Consider the following 21,771-nt stretch of genomic DNA (forward strand, 5'->3'; position numbering starts at 1 on the left):
AAAAGCACACGTGCGAGCACACCTGACTCCTGTTGCCATGCCAACCCCCTCAGGTGCTTTAGATCCCCTGGACAGCATCGAGACAACGAAACTGATTCATCTATTTTTAATCGTGTCTGGGTTTATTGGAGTAAAGTGATGTTCTAATAATACAGATCAATAATTATTTCACCTAACCAGTTTTTTTTTTCTTTTTGCAGATGAAAAATAGCCTTTTGACTGATACATTTTCATAGTTGATATTATTGTACACTGTACCTGTTAAATAAACCAATAAATAGAATACATTTCACAATCAGAATTCTCTTTAGGTTTTCTCCTTTTTAGTCGCCACAATTATCAAATAAATTATTTAAAAATAAATCATAGAATACACCCGCTTTGTTTTGGGGAATTTCTTTAACTCTATTTTATTACGTTGGTATTTGATTTCACTGTGTCGGCTAGTTTTGTTAAGTGTCCCTTGAAAGACTCTTATTTCTCAATAAAATGCATTATTTCTAGTGAAAAAATAAACCTTCACATTTATTAACGAGCATTACTCTTCTACCATTCAGGACAAATGTCCCAAACTTCCCACATAGAAATTTCTTCTTATTAGTTAATTTAAATGAACACTAGAATGGGACATATAATAAATATTGCATAACAAAACACTTTGATACATCTCTGATGGTGTGCTGTGGTATCTGAGTTCAGCTCCATTGCACATTGCTCAACAGATTTTTGCTTGTTTCTATAAAGTGTTTAAAAAAAAAAAAAAGTTAATCAGTTTGAAGATATAGGCAGGATTTGACAATAAAATATATCATGTTTTACCTGCAGTCTTCCTTCCTGTGGACACTCCTGTGTGAGTTGTTTCTCTCTGTGGAACCCATCCTTAGTTCTGATGGATTAGAAGAACCACTTTCCTCATCATTAAGTCTCCAGGATGAACTTTGAATAAAAGTGGGTTGATCTTTAACAATTCAATAGCAGGAATCCATGTTGTTTCAACTTCAAATTGAACCCGTCAACATGTTAGGACAGTTTTGACACTCTGGAAATAAACCAAGACCACGGTGCTTAGTCATCATCAAATCTGACAACCAATCCATAAAACATTTTTAACACAGCTGACTAAGTGGCTCATTATTCACATCTCAGAAAACAAATACCTCACAATTTGTACTAAAAACTTTATTTGTCGCTCAGCTGTACAACGTCCAAAATCATAACACAAACTGCAGGTGAAGTTATTGTTATGATTACAAACTTAAGTAGACCTAAACACATTTTATAAAAAGGAAAAGGATGTTTTTCTGCAGTGTGAAATCTATTGCGGCGGCAGCGGCGCTCTGAGAGGAACCCGAGGTGGACCAGGAGGCCTTGGAGGCAGTGGAGGTCCTCTCTGGAAACCAAAGGGAGGCGGACGAATAGGAGTAGCCCCATAACCAGGGGGAGGCATGGGCGGAGGGGGGGGCCCTCTCATTCCTGGAGGCACAGGATGACCTGAGAAACGAAAGAAGGAGAATGTTAGGGTATGAAGAGATCTAAGAAACACTAAGCTTCTCAGGTCCAGGTTCCCTTACCAACTGGATGTCCGTACGGCGCTCTGGGAGGCATGCCCATAGGTGGAGGGGGCATGCCGGGCGGTGGTGGTGCTCTTTGGTTCGAGCCAGGTGGAACAGGGGGTGGGGGCGCCATGCCCGGGGGGGCTGGAGGAGGCATCGGTATCTGAGGCATACCTGATAAAAGCAGAGACATTTCACTACACCTCAAAATCTGAGACACCAGAGGATTCCAATGTGGATAACTAGCAGTTAGCTAATGGCTACATGACGTCAACAATGTTTCTATAATCTTTGTTACTGCCTCACTTTACAACCAAAAGTTATTTGTTGAATTGAAGGATGATGATGAATGTAGTTAGAGAGTTACTCATGCTTGATATATGTCCTCTACTAATAAATCCTGACAGACACTGTATAGACAAGAAATAACTTTTGATTCAAAAAAACGATTCGAAGACGCACTTTTCAAATTTAAATTAGGTTTTATGTGAGACCCACAGTAATATTGGGACTGTTTTGGACTTGTGTCCAAGTGTGCAACAATTATTATGACGGTACCAATTAAAAAAAGAAAAAAACAACAAAAAAGCAAACTACGCTGGTTGAAACAGCATAAGGGACAACATCACACCATAGTGAATAGCACAGAAGGATCCTACGTTAAACAGTAGGGATGTCCCGATACAATTTTTTCACTTCCGATATGATACCAATATTGCAGCCTTGCATATCTGCTGATATTGATGCGATACAATATCAGCACGAATCATACATACTTTTATTACTTATTTTGCAGTGTATCTTCAAGAGAACCCTGTAGAGCTCACATTTTTTACCCATTTTGTTGAGATTTTGGTGCAATGTGAGTGGCCCTAAAATATTTTCATTCCTCAAAAGGTGCACAGCAGAAATCGTTTAGAAACCACTGACCTACTGGAAAGAAAAAGCAGCTTTATAAGGACATGTATTGCATTAGTCTTACCTGGATGCATGCCGCCTGGGGGGAAGGGTGGAGGCCCAGGTGGAGGTCCTCCAACCTGGTGGCCTGGAACTCCTGCACCATGCATGCCCATGGAAGGAGGCATCTGAGGAGGCATGGAACCAGGAGGAGGCACAGGAGGGAAAGGTGATGGTGGAGGCATTCCTGCACACAAAGCAAACAGCTTGGATTGCTATATTTCCATCAGTGTAAGAATAGAGAGATAACCTTTGATGGATGAATCATTCAATAGTGTTACATGAGAAGTAATCAAAGCAATAATATATCACACTAAATGAACAGCACCAGCTAAAGCAGTCAAACTGAGTTTCCTGTTACTGCAGAACACAGAGATACAAGCTTGTAGTGTGTGTGTGGAGAAGATTAATCGACAAAATTATGAAGGTGAAAAAAAGCACTGACAGTAATGAAAGATGGCCTGCCTCACCATATTGATCATTACTGTGAACCTCTGCCACAATTTCAAATATGACTTCCCACTAGCACAACATTATTAAGAAATCCTGAGAGCAGCTTCATCACCGTTCTATGATGAGATTTCTGCACTGCCTGTAGACGCGTATCCCTCCATTTATTCTGAATTTGCATTAATTACATCATTAAGTTTGTAGTGCATAGTACGGAGTGTGCCATTTCGAACACAGCCTTAGTTTTATTTCTTTTCATATTCAAGGTCAATTCATTACAAGTGTGAGAATCGTTTCTAATTTATGTTGTAGTGCAGTGTTTTCAACCTTGGAATCGGGACCCCATGTGGGGTCGCCGGGAGCTGAAATGCGGTCACCTAACATGTCTAGTAATTAAAGAAACACCGCAGACTTCTTGACCTAAAGAGTTGACCCATATGAGTTATTTCAAATGATTCCTCAGACCAATATACAGCGCTTGACAGTATCAATGCTCTGAGCGGGGCTTCCCTCTTGAAATACCGACTATGTAAGTTTGGAGGAGATGGGCCGTCTTTGGCCAGGTCATGTGACCTGGAGAATGCATGTAAAACGTTTTCCTTTACGGCTGTCACGTGACCACACGCTAGATATATATAGTTACCACGTGACATCACAACACAAGGGCATTTCCCGACCCGGCGCCATTGTTGTGGAAGCTGAAACGAGTTTAGCCTCTGTTTACAGCCAAAAGAGCACAATATGGTAATTTTGTGTTGGGTTAATGGTGCACTAATCGCAGTGATATTTCAGTTAAACATGGATTCTTTAGTAAGAGAAGCTGGCAAGTCAGATCCGACCCTCGGTGAAGGGGACCGACGAGGCCAGGGAGTAAGGGGGGAGCACCACAGAGGCGGTGAGGCGGGCCGAGCGCTGGGGCTCCAGAGGCGGGGAGAGGAGGGCAACAGTGGAGGCTGGTGCTCCTCCTCCAGCCCATAGACTGTAACCGTGTCGCGAGACCAGCCCCGCTTTGCACCCCAGCCCTGAGAGCCAATCCTTATCCCGAAGTTACACGTCAACTACTGTCTGCATACACAATCAAAAGACAAGTGAGGCTGACCCGACTGAGTCATTGTTGATTTTTGCGACAGTGCTGCAGCGCTTGTGGCCACTAGGGGCGCTTGCGTGAAAGTTAATGGTCTAGCACCCCAAGTGGCCAAAAGTTACACAGTGTCTTTAAAAAAAAAAAAATTTACACATTACATTTTTTTATTATTATTCTTTTAAATATTAAAACAAAATCCTAAACAACTGTATTCTGTACTTTCACTTTGTCAAATATAAATCTCGTTAATAATAGTAAAATGCAATATGAAAATATATAAGCTGGCACAACTTGTTACTAACACTGGCAGCTCAGTATTTGTAGTACAGTGTAACAAACTTAAATAAATGAGAAATTATTGATATCATAATGAGGTCACGATCCAAGGAAGGGTGGGGACCACTGTGTGTAGTGTGATGAATACTAGGCTATGCCTCATGTTTTTTGAGGCCATGTTATTTGCTTCTATAAAGATTAATAATCAAGTCAATTAAGAACTAAGAAATAAATGTTTGGGGAAAATGAAAAGTCAAAACACGTGATTTTGGGGTCGGACAATGACAGCCATGTTCACATACCTGCCATCGTCATCCCAGCTCCCATTGCAGTCAGGACCGGTGTGGGAGCACTTGGAATTGGTGGAGCGTCTGCAAACAGTTGATGCGGCCTGTCGGCTTGAGAGAGAGGGTTCTGCGCGGCCAGGAGTCGCTCAGCAGCGGAGCCGTGGCGCTCTCCTTTGGAGTCTTTCTTAAAGGCGTAGGACACGGTGATGGGCCTGTTGCAAAGGTACTGGCCGTTCATGGCCTCGATGGCGGCGTCCGAGGCGTCGAAGCTCGCAAAGTTGATGAAAGCGTAACCCTTAGAGTTACCGGTGTCGGGGTCTCGCATGATCTTTGGCGTCTGGAGGATGACGCCAAAAGCGCTGAATGTGTCGTACAGTAGTTTCTCATCGATCTCCGGATCCAGGTTACCAATGAAGATATTTGCACCGACATCAAGGTTTTTATTGTGTGCTGAGGCTTTATTAACCCTGATGGGTTTGCCATAGAGCTTTATCATATTCATTATTTTTATGGCATAATCGGCATCTTCTTCACTGAGGAATTCCACAAAACCATAACCTAAAGCAAGAGCAAAACAGTAGCAACATGTCATTGTTACCTTTCAAAAACATACATTCTGAGGCTTTATTTGTCAGGTTTTTAGGCAAATACCCTATAGTACTGTTAATAAATCTTGTTTTTAAGGAACTTAAAGAAATTTACCACACTCCCAGTCCCAAGTAACCAAGGGTTTTGATTTCTATAATGTTAGTTGCAATTACATTTACCAGGACCACCCTGGCCTACAGAGTGTTTATTCACTCACCTTGATGTTGGCCTGTCACCCTGTCTTTGGGCATGTGTGTGTTAACTACAGGGCCAGCCTGTAGGAAGAGCTCCCATAGCAATGGCTCCGATACTTTCTCATCAAGACCGCCCACATAGACAGTGGCATCTGGAAAGAAAGATCCAGGTGTGCAAAATGTAAATAAGAAATAAAAAACTTAATATGTAAATCCAGATTAAAAATGTAGGAATATGATAATACTTAAGGACAAAATAAATGATTACTAAGTAAACAAAGCATGAGATGAATTTGCTGGAGCGGACCGACGTATCCGAACTATGTATAACTTTTTTCTTTACGAGTTACAGGGAAATCCAAAACATGACGGGAAAATAGGAAGAAAAATAAGAGGCTCTACACTAATTGTGTCAAAACCATGGCCTGCAAACCAAATCCAGATCGTCTGAGTGTCTAATCTCAACTAACCAATCAATTTTGTTCAGAGAAAAAAATTTATCCATAAAGATTCAGTTTCACATGTTTTGATCGTGTTAAAACCTCAGTGATTAGCAAAGATGGGCACCTTTTTAATAACATAGCACAGGACTGTAAGAATTTGATATGCATTTCAAAATATTATTTAATACTGAAATTATATATATTGAAAAGCATGCTTGATTCTGTAAATTAGTAAAGATGGGCGCATTTTTAATAACAGCACAGACCTGTAATAGTTTAATATGCAATCAAAGAATTTAACACATTTGCATCGATTTTTAAATCCACGTTAAACTACAATATACTTGATAATAAATTGGTATTAAAATTTAAAAAATTACACATTATAGACATTTTTGATCATTTTTAATGGTAATTTTTGAAAATATTTTATTTTTATTTAAACCAGATAGCTAAGCTTTGTTTGAGGCTATATCTGACGCTTGCTAGGCTAACTTCACTAGTTAGCAGACAAGACGTTTATATATTCAAGAATCAACTTCAATATATTAAATCTGTCACAGCCGCACGTTTATGTAACATATAGTGTAGACATAGAGTACAATACATCACACTGGGAGCAAAGCTATGTTCGTATATAACTGAATAGATGTGGTTAAGCTAAGCTAAGCTAAGCTACGACAGAACACTTCCATGCGTCTCCCCATTCATTTACCGCAAAACTTGTGTTTGGAAAAGTGTAACACGCCGCTCAAAACAAAACACAGAGTCGGTTATTCACTGTAAAATTAAAGTGAGAAACAGTTCAACAAACGCACGAAAATAAAGTACTTTGAGAAAAAATTTTTACCTTGATTTCTTTCAGATATTGGTCCCGCGGCCATGTTGAACGACCAACGTAAGAGGGTCGCAAGCGGAAGTCCCGCCTCTTTCTGAATAAAATAAAATAAAATAAAATAAAATAAAATAAAATAAAATAAAATAAAATAAAATAGTACGGTCGGATAGGCAGCAGAAGACCTCCCTTAAAGCAAATGCATGAGACTAAAAAAATCATTACCTATTTTTAAGAGTTCAATGGTTCAGGTCTCTTTATTTGTTTCTCTTGAGAAATGTTTTATCAGAAAGTGGCAGCTGCTGCACACACACAAAAAAGCCAGACATAAGTAATTCAATATTTGTATTTAATACATAGACATATAAATCTAAGAAAGTATAAACATGGGATACAAAATGTGCATAGAAAATACATGAACAGGGGATTCCAGAAACCCCTTTATATACCAATAGCGTTTGTAAAAGTAAACTTCAAATATTAAAAAAAAAACACTTTTTTCCTTAACAAATCATGCACAAAGTCCAAAACACGAAAAAATTACTTTTCGTTAAAAAAAAAAAAAAAAAAAGTTTTAAAAACAAATCACACAATCATTAATAAATGGCATGTTTGAAATAAAGATTTTCAGGAAAATGGCTTGTCGTAACAAATTTAAAAAAACACATTCAGGTAATGTAAAAGAAAAAGGCAAAAATACACAATACATGACCTATTGGAATACTTGAGTTTTACCTGAATATACTTCATTCTTTAAAAAAAAAAAAAAAGCATTCAGGATTTCAGTTCACTTTCTAACCCGGAAGTTATAGCTTGTGGGAGCACCTCAGGGCTGTGTCATCAGCCACTTTCTGAAACCCTCATAACATGCATGACTGCAGCTCAATGCTAATTTTGCTTTTTCATCCGATGTCAATTTTTGGCAAATACAGAAATATTTCTGCTCATTAATTCAGTTTGTAACAGAATGACGCAGAACATGTCTCACCAACCAAAAAAATAAAAAAAACCATTATTACCAAAACGCAAACATATATTACATCTTTTCACACAATGACAGTAACAGGTTTGAGCTTTTACATCAATGGCAACGGCAACTTTAGAGAGATTGTGGTTACAAAAAAAAAATCCTTCTCGCACCAAAAGCTGAGGTAAACACTGCAAACTAACGCAAAAGGGCAGGTACAAGTAAGGCAAAGATCTTAATGAGTTAAACAAAGACTAATGGGTACATTATGAAAATGATATATAACTGAAATATTTCATAAAGAGCAAATCTCTACAATAAAATAAATGTTGACTTTAGGTTACACAGCCTGACCAAAAGAATATTACATTACCATCTTTACATGATCTCATCTACATTTGAATTCTAGACGCGTTAATAACTGAACACCTGAAGCTAACGTAGTCTAGACCACTTGTGTCAAACTCAAGGCCCGGGGGGGGGTGGCAAATCTGGACCTTTAGAGCATCCAATTCGGCCTACAGGAGATGGTAAAAATGAGAAAATAATTATTGTGTAAATTACCTAATATTTCAGTTGTAGATATCTCATTCACAATTTTTGTGAAATTCCACTAAATATTTAGGGGCTCGCAGTTTTGCCACACACATTACTAGAATGCAGTCATTTTCAATTGTAAGATGTGGAAAGAACTCAATTTTTCCATAAATCTTGCACCTTCTCACAAACAATTCGACTAGATTTCTCTAAATTACACAAAAATTGCTTTCAAAATAGAGAAGTTCTGAAGTGAAGGTCCTGCAGGGACTGATAATGAAAACTAAGACACAACAATGTTAAAATTGTTCTTTTTTCTTCTTCACCTAAAATCTGTGGCCCACATGGGATCAAACTGGTCCATATATGGCCCCTGAACTAAAATGAGTTTGACATCCCTGGTCTAGACAGAATCAAACTCCAATGTATGAAGCATTAAATGTAAAATACAGGAAACTCAACGCATTGACACTTTAAAGACAGCATTACCTGCGCCTGGCACAAGGAGGCACAAAGTTCCCAAAGAAAGACACAAAGTTACAGCCAAATAAAGATGGTGTTTGTTCAATCATCAGTCTGCCATCTTTTTTTTTTGCCCTTTCCTAAGTGTATGTACGGTAACACCTAGCAGTTGTTTACAGTCTGACCTTCAAAGACAACAATGATTGCTTTCGGCTCACTTCTTTTCAACAAGCTGTCAACATTTCTCTCTAAACCAGGACATCCCAATGCTCACAAACAGGCAATAAGTTCATCTGTATGAACTATAAAAGCATGACATTGAAGCGTTATACAGCTATAACAGCTCTGTATGGAAAAGAAGGAAAGATTAAAGAAATCGCTGTGGAAACTTTTGCTGGCCTTCATTTTTTGATTCCACTCCAAACGTAAACAGTTTTAAAGTCCTTCATCTGAAGCACATGACCAACACAGCTTGGATCAGGAATAAAAGTTTGATTTCAACCACATTGCAGGTCCTGGAGTTCCAAAAGAGGCTAAAAATATACATTTGAATCGCATCTGGGTCACAGCAACAATGAGGACGAAAAACTAAATGTGAGAACCTCACAGGTCCTTTGCTTACATTGTTCTGAAATCATGAGCAGACCTGCAGGTACTTTGAAAGCCTGAAGTCATTAAAGGGTGCCGTTCTTTCACTGAATACCAGCCGTTTTCATTTAAACTGGGAACTCTGGTATTAAACAGTCTAAGTACAATACCTTGTTCGTTTTACGCTGTGTTGAATTTTTCTGTGGCAAAATGTAAATGTTACGTTTATGTTAGTTTAAAAATCATACCCTCCATTTAACTCACACACACTCAGCCTTAAAACACTTCATTAATTAATATTTGGTTTGATGAGTCATGTTTATGTCCGCCGTCTACATTCATGCTGAAGGCTTCGTTTGTGGACGTCAATTTTGATGAAATGCAGATAAGAAAAAGATATCAAATGAGTATAAACCCAGTCAGGTTGGATCTACTTTAAAAGGGACTGATACTCTGTGGTCACCAGGCACCAAAGGGTTAACAACTAGTAGCAATTAGTCTGTTTGCTTTATGAATGGCTGTCAATACTGAGGGCTAAATCCTGACAGATGGAGTATCTTCTCCATCTACAAACTGATTTTAGAAAAGGTGAAGAAGCAGAGTTTAGTGGGATGGCAGAGTAGCGGCGTTGGCTGCGTTGAGTTGACCCACAGCGAGCATCAGGATGTCTTTTTTCTCCTTGTGGAAGCGCAGTTCTCTGCCTGCCAGCCGGGCGTCCTCCAGCTCCCGCTCTGTAGAGGCCAGCTCCTGTGCGATAGTTGCCGCCACGCTCTGCTCTCGGTTCACCCAGTCAGCGGCCATCTGAGTGCGCATGTCGTCATCCAGAGCCCGATGGGAGTAGTGAGCCAAGACCTCCTAAAATTCAGTGAGATCAGAGAAACAGCTGGTCAGAGAGGGGGTTGAAAAACAGAAAGGAACAGAGGTTGAGATATATGCTGCATTCCATTGCACTCGGAATCAGGATAAATCCAACACAACAAATCGGAAAAGTGCAAAAAAAACAGCCCTTTGAGCTCGGGACCGCGACGCGTAAACTCGGGCAGGATCCAAGCAGCCCGAGTCGATCGGAATGACGTTTTAGCAAAATGGCAGCTCACACCGTGAGAGGTAAACAGTCACTTTCTCCTCAACTTTTACTTTTATGTGGCATTTGTGTTACTAAAAGTGTAGAAAAACTTTCCATTCCCACTCTGTTCATTTGAACGCCGCTCTGTGTAAGTAGTGATGGCGTATAGTTCAATGCGTTCTTTGGTTCTTCTATGGTTCAATCACACGTGCAGGATTCCGCTCGCTGGTGCGTTCAAGTCATAAATAGAGTGTATGAGGTTTCTCTCTCTCTTTCACCCTCAAGGAGCTGATATACATTTCCCCAGAAGGCATTTTAATTCCTCGAAAATATATCAAAAACATCAGTTTAGTGTGGCCAGTCATGTTTTCTGAGCTTACTGAATGAAACGCTTTTACCTCGGAGTTCGTAATTGACGACCCGGATCTTTCTAGGTTCCGAGTGCAATCGAATGCAGCAATAATCTCCTTTCTTCACACACGAGACAATTTAACAACAATCTGCCCGAATCAACTCATACCATGGCTTCTTATGTCTGCTGATGAGACACATAAGAGAATAACCAAGGCTATCTAACCTTACTGTAAAAATCCCAGACTTTCAACTAGTCATGAATACTCTTGGATGAGGCGTTAAATGTCAAGTTGTCTCTTGTTTCTACCAGAAACAAAAACAAGTTAAAAATCTCGTGAAATCTCTCAAGAACTCTGCATGTCTCCCTTTCCATTGTCGGTCTGTAATTGTATGTCTCCATTTAAATACATATAATTCTTTAAAACATATGCTATCCAACTTTCGCCAGGGAAGACTACTTTCTCATTTTGGATACAATGGATAATTACACACATTAAAATTACTTTGGCAACTAAACACCATCGGTACAGTGAATCAAATCTTTCTAACAACAGAGTACCCATCAAGTTACTATATACACATAGATTCACAAGAAATAAAAAGGTTAAATTTAGGTCACATTCATGAGACGATACAAAAATCTCACTGTGCTAATAAAATGGCAGAAATAGAGTTCAAATCCCTTTACAACATATAGAGAGAATGAACCAAGTAGAAAGAATAGGTACAGCATGAACTATTGATTACTGTCACTAATTTAAATATAGCTCTCTTTCCATTTGTGCCCTTTACATTTGTTGTATCTTGTACGACCTGTTGCAACTTGAAAAATAAAATAAAAACTAAGTGGAAAAAAGTATCTGATTAAAGTGGTTTTTATGTGAAGATTGTTGCCAAGTTGTTGTTTTTTTCATTTTGTCTCCATCTGCTTCCTCATTGTATTCCTTCTCCATGATTGAGTGTCTTGCTACATTTACCTCAGTCTTGTGCATGTGTGTGCTTCCTTCTTCTGTGCCAATTCGTTTTTCTTGTCCTAATGTTGTCCATCTGCCTCTTGTTACTCCTTTAATCCGTTTAACTATTTTGTTTGTGCTGGTTTGTCTGCTGCATTATGTTCAATAAAAAAAAACTCCATTAAGGCCCAAAGCAAACCATACAAGCGAATAATATACACGCAAGATTCAACCATTGGTGGCAACAGAATGCCCTCAAAACGTTTGCTACCAGTTATGGTGAGACACTTCCTTTGGGGGTTTTCCCTTTGTGCTCCTACTTTAATCTGGTTTTCTAAATGATATTACATGGCATTAGCGTGTTCAGACAGGATAGCATCACATGGCTGCTGAGAACTTGTTGGTTGCACATCCATGATACTCAACCATTCATTCCATCAATTTACTGGAGTTCCAGTAACTGTTGAGGCCATTTAAGTGCAGTTAACTTAAAACTCGGAACTCAGGATTTTCCGCCCTCCTACTTGAAAAAGTGACTTGGAACAGCACCTGAAGTCAGAGCTCCTACTCTGTAAAGTTGGGCGTGAAATTCAAATATTATGCCAGTCAGCCATGTCTGAAATATTTCGACGTTCTGTCGCTGAACACAGTTGAACTCGGAGATCATAATCTCAAATGTCAAATTCTGAGTTGCCTGGAATGTAGCATTGATTGGCTACATTCAGGTCCACGTCACAAACCACGGGGTCATGAGTCAAGAGTCATCGGCATTCCCCACACAAGAAGAGTTTTGGTCATAAATATTGGGCAGGTTTAATATCTACGATTGTTATCGGGACAAATTTACACTTCAGACGGTAAGTCAAATAATGTGGCGTTTGCCATCCTTGGTCAGGAAGGGGGAAAAGTAGGACAAAAACAGCCTGATTATCTTCATGTGTGCACCACGTGTAAGGGAAGAGTTGAAGTGTCACAAAAGGAAAAAAAATGTCAAAGCAAGTTCAGTTTTCTTTACTGAACTGGATGACTGGGAACTTCTATAGACCTGCTGGTTTAATAAAAAACAGTACCTGTCGGGAACACTGTCGCTCTCTCATGGCTTTGAGACTGCCGTTCCAGTGCAGCAGCTGAAACACAGTCATCAGCTCCTGAGAAACAAAAGACAAACATCACCTTTAAACTTCCTGTTATGAATCCCCAACAGTTTTAAAGAGTTGTGCTATGACTTAATTAGGTTTAAATTTAAGCCATGACAATAAGACACTGTAACTTTATTCCCTGTACAAATCCCTCATGTACACATTCTTAGTTTAACATTCTTCTTGTAGGTATAAATGTTAAATATGTGGATTCAACAAAAGAAAGGGGTCACCTGTTGTCTGCATTAAACGTATTTTTAACATTACCAGTTTTGCTTTGTTTGTTTGTTTGCAACATACACTTATATATTATATTCACACACTATCTGGAAACTACCCAGAATCCAACTCTACCAACAGAAATAAATAAAGTAAAAGGACAAATCAACGGCAGCTTGGACATATGGAGATTACACATACCTGAAACTCAAGCATGGACTTTCCTTTGTTGGATTCAAGCATGAAACGAAAAGCCCCAATGCCAGTGTTTGGATTGTCAGCTTCTTCTCTGTTCCCCTGTGTGAACAACAACAGCCACACACATAACTGAGGCCGTGTACTTTTCTATACATTTTAAGTTTAATGTACTATGGACAAGCTCTAAAAAACAGTAAAACAGCTGCTTCCAACACAAAGATCCTAATTTAGCAGCATCACAACATTCATCTCGTTTTACGACAACAAATCTAGACCACTTCCCGTTTGGCCGCTGGTGTGTTAACTCACATTGAAGGAGGCAAGAGCTTCATTCACACTCTTCTCAATAAAGTCGTCTGTGATTCGACGAGAGGGGTGCTCGTTGAAAACGGAGTTCATGAGGGCGATCTTGGCGGCGCTGCGCCTGGCTTCTGCCTTGGTGGGACAGAACTATGGAACACAGAAAGAAACCAAGCCTATGTTACAACATAAAATGAAATTAAACAATGACATATGGGTACTTTGCACTCTAGCTTCATTCCACAGTCCAAAAACGATGTTTGTTGGGTTAATTTGAATCAATGAAAAGAAGAGGTGGCAAACATTCTGCAAACAGGCTGCAGAGACAGAGAAAGCATTTGGTCCTGAACTGAAACAGTTAGGTTCAATGGGTCAGAATGTATCATGTATCCATCAAAGCAAGGAGGTGAACAGATGCTCTATGAGCAGCTTTTACACTGAAAAAGCGCACAGTGGTACTGAGAGTCCAAAAATGGGTCAAATGAGAGACATCTGGACATAAAGGCTAGCACAGCTGCATTTTAAGCTCTTTGAAATCAGTTTTACAGTTTCAATTTAAGACATTCATTACATTAGTCGTTAGGTGAGTTTGACAGAGGCCACATTGGTCCTTTCAGAGAAATCCTTCTCAGAAATCAGATAAATAACATAAAGGCAGGCATACACTGTGCGATTTTTCGCTCATTTTGAGCTGATTTACGACTCGTGCGTCCATTTTTTTTTGGGATCGTGCGAGTCTCTGCTAGACCGTGTGTCGTGCATCGTATAGTATACATGGGGTCACGAGAAGTGATCAACACCTGACGACCAGCTCCTGATCAGCAATCGTGTGGTCGTAAGAAAATCAAATATGTTTGCTCCTCGTGAGGGTATCGCACTGTTGAAGCAGTGCCAAGAACCGGCTTACCTTAAACTCTCACACTACGCATGCACGAACACCGTAGGATCGTTGTAGAATTGACAGACCGTACTGCCCACGTCTGTCCAGCTAGTTCCTGGTCCATCACATCGTTGTCTTTTCTTTTTTAAAGCTCTTTTTGCGGATATTTGCGAGTGTCTCTCCACTTCCAGGTTCTTCTTCTTCGTCTGTTTTAATGGCGACGCTTCAGAGTTCTTCTTCTTCTTTTAATTTGTACGTTGCATTTCCGGAAACAAGACCACAACGTGTCGTGTGTAGATGTACAGTGTGAGCAGTCAGATCTTGTCAGAGTGTCGGTCCGTACAGTGTGAGAACATGCATCGTGAGCTGCGCACGTTCTGCACATGAGTCGCACAGTTGAAGCTGGAGCTGAATACGATAAAAAAAAAAAATCGCACAGTGTTTCCCAGTCTTAAGAGACCTGAAGTCGGCTACTATGGTAGGTATGATTGAACACTGAACGTAATTACATGAATGTGGTCTTTTTTTATTTTTGTATGCATGTGTGAAATGAATGGATAGGTTTCCTTTTGTTTAATTTAAGCATACAATTTTCACTAAAATTGTTTGAAATAAACGTAAGTATGCATTTCTCCACTTCATCCTATTAGACCAAACACCAAAAGACTCCAAATCTTTCTCCTATTTGAGTTAAAAGATTGCACACCTTTCCAACTCAGTACTAACAAGAGCAGTCAGAGAGTGCAAACGTTCGCCAAATATCCTCTGCCAGATGATGGCAGTTATCTAGACTAGTGTTCAGTGATCCTGATTTTGGTACCATGATCATTCACACTTAAAAGGCTTGGAAGAAAGTTCTACCCCTATTAATAATGCTACAGTAGGTCTAAATGTATGCGCAAACCCATTGTTTCCGAAAAATCGTAATCAAATGTGAAATCCGGATTGGACCTGGCTGAAACTTGGAGTAATCAAGACACCAACTCGACATAACTGGGTCAAATTCCATAAAGATCGGTCAATAACAAACCGAGAAAATATTTTTTTTAATTCCACCAATGATGTAAGATAGGATTTTTTGACCAGAATCAGTATATTGATCTGATTCCCCTCCAAAGTTTAATGGAACCTTTCATGGCATAAGGTCTATCTTTGGTTAACATTTTGTCAAAATCCATTCTGTACTTTGGATGTAATCCTGCGAACAGACAAACAAATGCAGATTAAAATATTACTTCCTTAGTGGAGTTAACTATAGGTCCAAATGTTCCAAACTGTAACATTCAATGGGTGTGTGGTTGTCTCCCCTGGAAAATATTGCCGACCTATCCTTGACTTTACCTGCATGCAAGCTATGATAGGCTGCAAATCCAGACATCCTTCATTAGGATAAGCAGGGAAAACAAAGATGGATACCTGCACAGTGGATCTTTAGAGGTAATGAAGATGTTTGATGCTTAAAAAATTAAAAAATACTGTACACAATATTATATTTTTGTAAACCTTCAGTCAAGCTTTGTCAAAGCCATCCAAAACGATGATTACACTGCATGTTCGAAACCTCTTTTTCAGAATAAAGGTTCACAAAACAGTAACAAAAACAAAGAACGTCCAGATACGGTACCTGGAAACTGCCAAAGCAACTTCCTCCTGGAAGGCTGACATAGCACACATAAGGAGGGCTGTTGGACGGGACCATTTCGTACACAACCAGCGCCCCGTTCCGAAGATCAGCTCCTCTCGTCAGCTTCATCTGCCAAAACTCCTGCAAGGCTTCCACCACATTTACTGCACACACAAAGGAAAATAAAGCCCATTGAGACACTGGTGCTTCATATTGTTCCTTTACTTATGGTAATATTTACATGTTTATATTAATAAAGAGCAACATGGAAAAAAGTCAAAGATAAAGTCAGATTTTCCTGAAAACACTTAAAGGAAATTCTGCATCACCACAAAAAAGCTGCTTCAACAAAAACAGTGAGGTCCATTCAACAACAGAAAGAAAGCAGGAAAAACATCCCTCAGAGTCATAAATAATTATTTGACTTCAGATCCAGAGGGAGATGTGCGAGAAGCCAACATTATTCTGCAATATTTGACTCCTAATACAGCTCCGGCTTTGAAACCAGTCTGGAATGGGATCTGTGTGTTTCCTGGCTGCGGCCCTCTAGAAGGTTCATTACACATAAATCCCCCAACATCGGAGCCAAGAGGGGTTTTTTTTCCTGCTCCAACCCTTAAACAGCCGACACACTGATCGTAGTCATAAACAAACAATTTATGGACTTGGGGGAAAAAAAAAAGTGCCAAAAAGTAGTTCCTGACTGTGTGAAAAGTTTCTATCTTTTCACATCGAGGAAACATCAACAGGTCAAAGAGTCACGCAAAGACGACGAGTCCAAACAGAAAAAACCACAGAAGTAAAAAACACAATCCTCAGTCCTAGAGCAGATGGTTAAAAAAACCCCTACAGAGCAATGATCTCAACATCAAGTCATTCTGGGATTAACAGAACAGACAGCACAAATCCACACAGAAACATCAAGTCTGTGGGAGAGACTTCATGTTACAAAAGGGTGATCACAAGCCAACACTGTGTTTTTAAACTAACATGGCATAAAAGACAGTTTAGTGTACAAAACATTAAATCTATTCCCTTAAAAGTTACAACAAACCAAAGACAATATTTAAGATTATAACGAAAAAAAGTGCCAGCAAGGAGTTTTCTCAGTGATATTGGTAAGAAGAGTGTGCGGAGGCAGGAAGCAGTGGGGGAAGGATCCCCGTGCATCAATCTTTGCCAAGAAACTGTTTACGTACAGTCTGCCCATGGCTTTAGGATGTTACGAAAAGAATCTGACTTTTTCCACAACTGTATGGTGTATGTGGGTTTTTTAATCAAATCAAAGATTTAAAATTCGGCCTCAAATATTTGTTGGTGGCGCGGTTTCATAAAGCTAATCACATGTACAATAAATAAAAGCAGGATGACTATATTTGTTTTCATCATAAAATAAAAGGAGAAAACAGACGTAAATGCTCATGAAGACTCTGAGTTTGCCCATGTAGTTGCTAATTTTACAATAGGCAAGTAAGAGTGAAAAGGACATGATGGTAAATGAGCCAATCAGAAGTTTACGCATATTCAAAAATGCTTTAAAAATCATATTTTTACCCATATATCATGTATTTTTTTAATTCATTTATTGGTGTAATGAAAATGTGTCTTAATGTGCCTTTTTATGTAATGTTTCTGTATATTTTTAACTGTCTTAAATGTTTTTCTGTTCTTACATGTACTAGAATGTTGATTTTATATATATATATATATATATATATATATATATATATATATATATATATATATATATATAGACCCCAAGAAGATTAGCAACCACCACGGTGGAAGGTAATGGGGATCCAATGAAAAAATAAATAAATATTAAAGGTTGAAGTTACCTGCATAGATTTAGTCAACTGAAGTGGGCTTCAAAATACATATTTATCAAAGACTAAAACTAGGACACAGCCAAGAGTAAAGAAACAAACCACTGTTAGTAGGAAAAGGATCCCTAAAGGTAAGCGTGAGTAACATCAGGAGTTGTAGATTTTTTTAAGTGCAAATGCCTGATTAAATTGTCTTTATGCAGCCAATGCTGTGAGGTCTAATCAGGATGTAGGGATGAGGCCGTTAGCCAGAGCATGTCGGGGCCAATCTTTAGGAAATAAATCCTATTAGCACAGCAGAGGGATACTAATACTTACATTAACTCCAACTGACACAGGAGTGGGGATTTTACAGCGTTTGTTCAGGTTGAGATTATCTATATTTATGTCTGTGGGCTTGTTCTGTAGCGAGATGGTTGAGTTAATCTCATATTTACAAGACAAATATATCAGAAAGATGATCCACGAGGTAAAGCTCTGATTGAAAAGTAAAAAGACGGGAGGATGTCTGAGTTTTCTCCACTCTTACCCTTAAATTAAGAAAAATAACATGTAGTTTTCTAAATTGACTGTCAACTTTTTATAGACCAGTCACTAAGAAGAAGAAGAAGAAGAAGAAGAAGAAGAAGAAGAAGAAGAAGAAGAAGAAGAAGAAGAAGAAGAAGAAGAAGAAGAAGAAGAAGAAGAAGAAGAAGAAGAAGAAGAAGAAGAAGAAGAAGAAGAAGAAGAAGAAGAAGAAGAAGTGTATGATGTCACCTACATCTTCATCGATCTCTGAATTTACCCGAACACTTCCCCGACTAACATAAGCAAACACACAACACTGTGTTCAATGTACTCAGAATGATGTTGCGTTCCAGGCAACTCGGAACTCAGGATTTTGAAAAAATGACTTTGGAACACCACCTGTCGAAGCTCCCACTCGATAAAGTTAGAAGGAAAAAAAAAGTATGCCGACTTCTTTGAGAATCAGCTATCTGACGTCCCACAGCAACAGGGCACTCGTGCAGAACCACGTCAGAACTAAACACATTGATTAAAAACAAGTTTAATGCCTAAAACATTATGTAAGTTTACACTTTACTTACCGCTAAAATGGAACACAGTAATGCAGGCTGTATTTTATTCGTGTCATGTCCTTTTGATTTTTTGAGATTTTAATGTGCTTATTTTTATTTCATTTTTAATTACTTAACGAGATTTTTTTCATTTTCATCTTGTTTTTCTTTGTTTTAATGCCTTACGTGGACCATATTGAATGCCTTGTTGCTGAAATGTGCTACATACAGAAGAAAAAAAATATATATATTCTGTATGATCACCATTGTAGTCACACATACAATGTGTTTACTATAAATACTATTCCAGTCAGCCATGTTTGAGGTATATCGACATGCTGCAAAATATCTCAAAAAGTTGGAGATAGGATTTTTAAACTCGGAATTGCCGAGTTCCAAGGTGCCTGGAACGCATTATAAGTTAAACGTCTACGGACAACAACGGTTTGGTATAAACAGTCTGCATTTGGGGAACTGTATAAAGATACTAATAAGCCAGTGTTTTTGTTTGTTTATCTGATAATGCTGCAGAACAATACATTAGATCAGGGGCTTTTCAAAAATTTGGGGAGAAAACCTTCCAAAGATCCTTTCATAATCCTTATGTCAATTAAACACAATTTACTGCCATTTGTAGCCCTAAGTACCGTATCCTTTAAACGTTAAAACCTGAATACTCAAGATCTTTCTAGTATAAATCAACTTAAAGAGTATATGGCATAAGATGTGTTTAATGTATTCCCAATAAACAAAACATGTGCGCCTGTATTTTAAAATAAAATAAAATGAAGTACTGCTGGTCATGTGAAGTATATTTGTTGCATATGTGCGTTGATCCCCATAAGTAGTTAGTTATACACTTAATGAACCCTTGAATTACAGCTTGGACCCCAGTTTGAGAACCACTGCATTAAAAGTTCCATGGCTCACAGAAAGTCTATGTGTAAATATGCATCAAGTAGTACCACCACACACACACACACAGTGTCCCAGTTCCCAGGGGGTGTAACATGGACTTGTACCCCCAACTTGGCCTTAACATTCATCCCACTGTGCTCTTTTGTTCCTCAATAATTGTGTATAGTTTTCACGGTTTACATAACACCCCCATGTCTAATAAGACTGTTCAGCCTTACTTATAGGTCTAATAGCTCATTGTTCCCTAATGTAATCCCTTTGAATTGAGGTTGTTAATCCTTTGAGTTTGTGCATCAAAGGAAAACTTTGATTGTATGAATAAATAAAAGGAACAAAGGGTATGGGAATAAAGTGTTGATAACTGGTTAAAAATAAATAAATAAATAATTAAAGTTTCTATTGTGGCGAAAATGTGGAAAAAAAAGAGGAAAAAAAAGTTTTTGTACCAAAATGTGCAGGTCAGACTGAAACTTTATACCAGTAGAGTTAGTGAACTGGACCAGTAGATGTATGGTTATTCTACAGATAAGAAAACATAATGTAGACGATATGGTTATTGGGTTTTTTCAATTATTAATATTTACCTCTGCCATAACCCTGTGTGTGTTTGGCGAAGCTGCGGACCACCGCCTCCACCGCCTCCTTCAGCACCGCGGGGTTCCCCGGGTTACAGTGTCCGCTCAGCCCGGGTCCGAACCCTGGCCCCAGCCCGGCTCCCACCATCCCTCCGTACAGGCTGTGGAGCTGCAGCGGGGGCAGCGGCGGAGGAGGCCCCGAGGAAGCACACAGAGAGGCCGGCGAGGGCAGCAGCGGAGCAATGGGCACCGTCACTCCGGGTCGGAGAGACGAACGAAGCGTCCCGGTCGGTCCCGAGCCGAAGCCGATCCCCGGCTGCAGCCTCTGAGGGCGGACACCGTCCTGTAGCATGTTAGAGTCCATTGTCCCCCGGGCCCCAGGTAACGTCTGCGCGGTCCGGCTCCGGTCAGAGCGGTACCCAGCGGAAGCACGACGGCTACAGCTGGACAGGAGAGCCGGGAGCTGGACGAACAGGTCGGCTGGTTTCCGTCAGTTATCCGGAGGTCAACCAACAGCAAACAGCGCCGCTCCAGTGGCTCCACATCCTGTGATTAGACTGTAGGGGTGTCAGTCCTGTGATGCGTTCACGGACACCCCGCACTCTGCCAGTCACTATAGAGAGCAGAGAAATGGTCCCACTATGTATGAGTAACATTTACCTGCTAAACATACGTAATAAGATTGACAATTATATTACCTTGACGAACTGCATTTCCTTAAGAAAATAGAGTAAGTAAAACCCCTCGGGGTCAATATTATTAATACAATAAACTGTATTATAAGGACTAACGGCAGGCAGCGCTATGTTCACTGTTCCTATAGATTTGAATGGGAAAAAATTCCAATTTAATTTTGCCAATTAATCAATAACCACTAAACTTACAAAAATGCCTGAATATAACAGGGGCAGAGTACTTCTACTCAAGTAGAAGTATTGTACAAGTAAATCATGCGTAAAATACTCAAATACAAGTAAAAAGTAACTCGATCAAATAGTACTCAAAATAAAAGTTACTAGTTACTTTCACCCACCACATTTATATTGGGAATAAATCTTGCCACGGTTCCCTTGCATACTAAAACTAAATTTGGTGGACGAGTTATTGGACTGTAAGAATTAAGTACATGGAAAACAATAGTGAGGATGTTATACTGTACATAATACAGCCCCACTAAGAATAACATATTCTATTCCTTACATTGTTTTTACATAAGCCTAATTAATTTCCCAATTTAACAATTCACACAACTTCTTCTTTTTTTTATTTACTTAGTTATCACATAGGAAGTTGTGCCTCTACGTCACAGAGTGGAGGCCTTGAGTCCTAAGTTAGAGAATGTAAGGGGAAGTAGGAACTTTCAGGGTGAAATGTGCATGTTCTCTTCGTGTTTGCATTGGTTTTCTTCTTCCTCCCATAGCCCAAAAGCATGAATGTTAG

At 39.3% G+C, this 21,771-nt stretch overlaps 2 protein-coding genes across 2 annotated transcripts; both read right to left on the reverse strand.

The window, feature by feature from the left end:
- Positions 1 to 1,161: 1,161 nt before the first annotated feature.
- Positions 1,162 to 6,736, reverse strand: sf3b4 (splicing factor 3b, subunit 4). The gene is made up of 6 exons (XM_028461260.1): positions 6,683 to 6,736; positions 5,413 to 5,541; positions 4,623 to 5,165; positions 2,536 to 2,697; positions 1,572 to 1,727; positions 1,162 to 1,491 (listed from the first exon to the last, which is right to left on the reverse strand). Exons 1-6 carry the CDS (start codon positions 6,714 to 6,716, stop codon positions 1,316 to 1,318), a joined length of 1,200 nt encoding a protein of 399 aa, XP_028317061.1. The 5' UTR covers positions 6,717 to 6,736; the 3' UTR covers positions 1,162 to 1,315.
- Positions 6,737 to 6,999: 263 nt separating this feature from the next.
- Positions 7,000 to 20,944, reverse strand: lix1l (limb and CNS expressed 1 like). The gene is made up of 6 exons (XM_028461641.1): positions 20,341 to 20,944; positions 15,955 to 16,118; positions 13,460 to 13,600; positions 13,154 to 13,249; positions 12,665 to 12,742; positions 7,000 to 10,076 (listed from the first exon to the last, which is right to left on the reverse strand). Exons 1-6 carry the CDS (start codon positions 20,693 to 20,695, stop codon positions 9,825 to 9,827), a joined length of 1,086 nt encoding a protein of 361 aa, XP_028317442.1. The 5' UTR covers positions 20,696 to 20,944; the 3' UTR covers positions 7,000 to 9,824.
- Positions 20,945 to 21,771: the final 827 nt, after the last annotated feature.

This window comes from Gouania willdenowi, chromosome 11 (genome assembly GCF_900634775.1).
Source record: "Gouania willdenowi chromosome 11, fGouWil2.1, whole genome shotgun sequence".
Lineage (NCBI taxonomy): Eukaryota > Metazoa > Chordata > Actinopteri > Blenniiformes > Gobiesocidae > Gouania > Gouania willdenowi.

Bases quoted from the DNA above. Each gene is read 5' to 3' on its own strand.
- sf3b4 (XM_028461260.1), bottom strand. From the start codon at position 6,716: ATGGCCGCGGGACCAATATCTGAAAGAAATCAAG. The intron at 5,542-6,682 runs GTAAAAATTTTT...CTTTCTTTCCAG, and splicing joins AATATCTGAAAGAAATCAAG to ATGCCACTGTCTATGTGGGC. The intron at 1,728-2,535 runs GTAAGACTAATG...TGCTTTTATCAG, and splicing joins CCCAGGCGGCATGCATCCAG to GTATGCCTCAGATACCGATG.
- lix1l (XM_028461641.1), bottom strand. From the start codon at position 20,695: ATGGACTCTAACATGCTACAGGACGGTGTCCGCCCTCAGAGGCTGCAG. The intron at 13,601-15,954 runs GTACCGTATCTG...TGTGTTCCATAG, and splicing joins GTTGCTTTGGCAGTTTCCAG to TTCTGTCCCACCAAGGCAGA. The intron at 12,743-13,153 runs GTATGTGTAATC...TTTGTTTCTCAG, and splicing joins AGTCCATGCTTGAGTTTCAG to GAGCTGATGACTGTGTTTCA.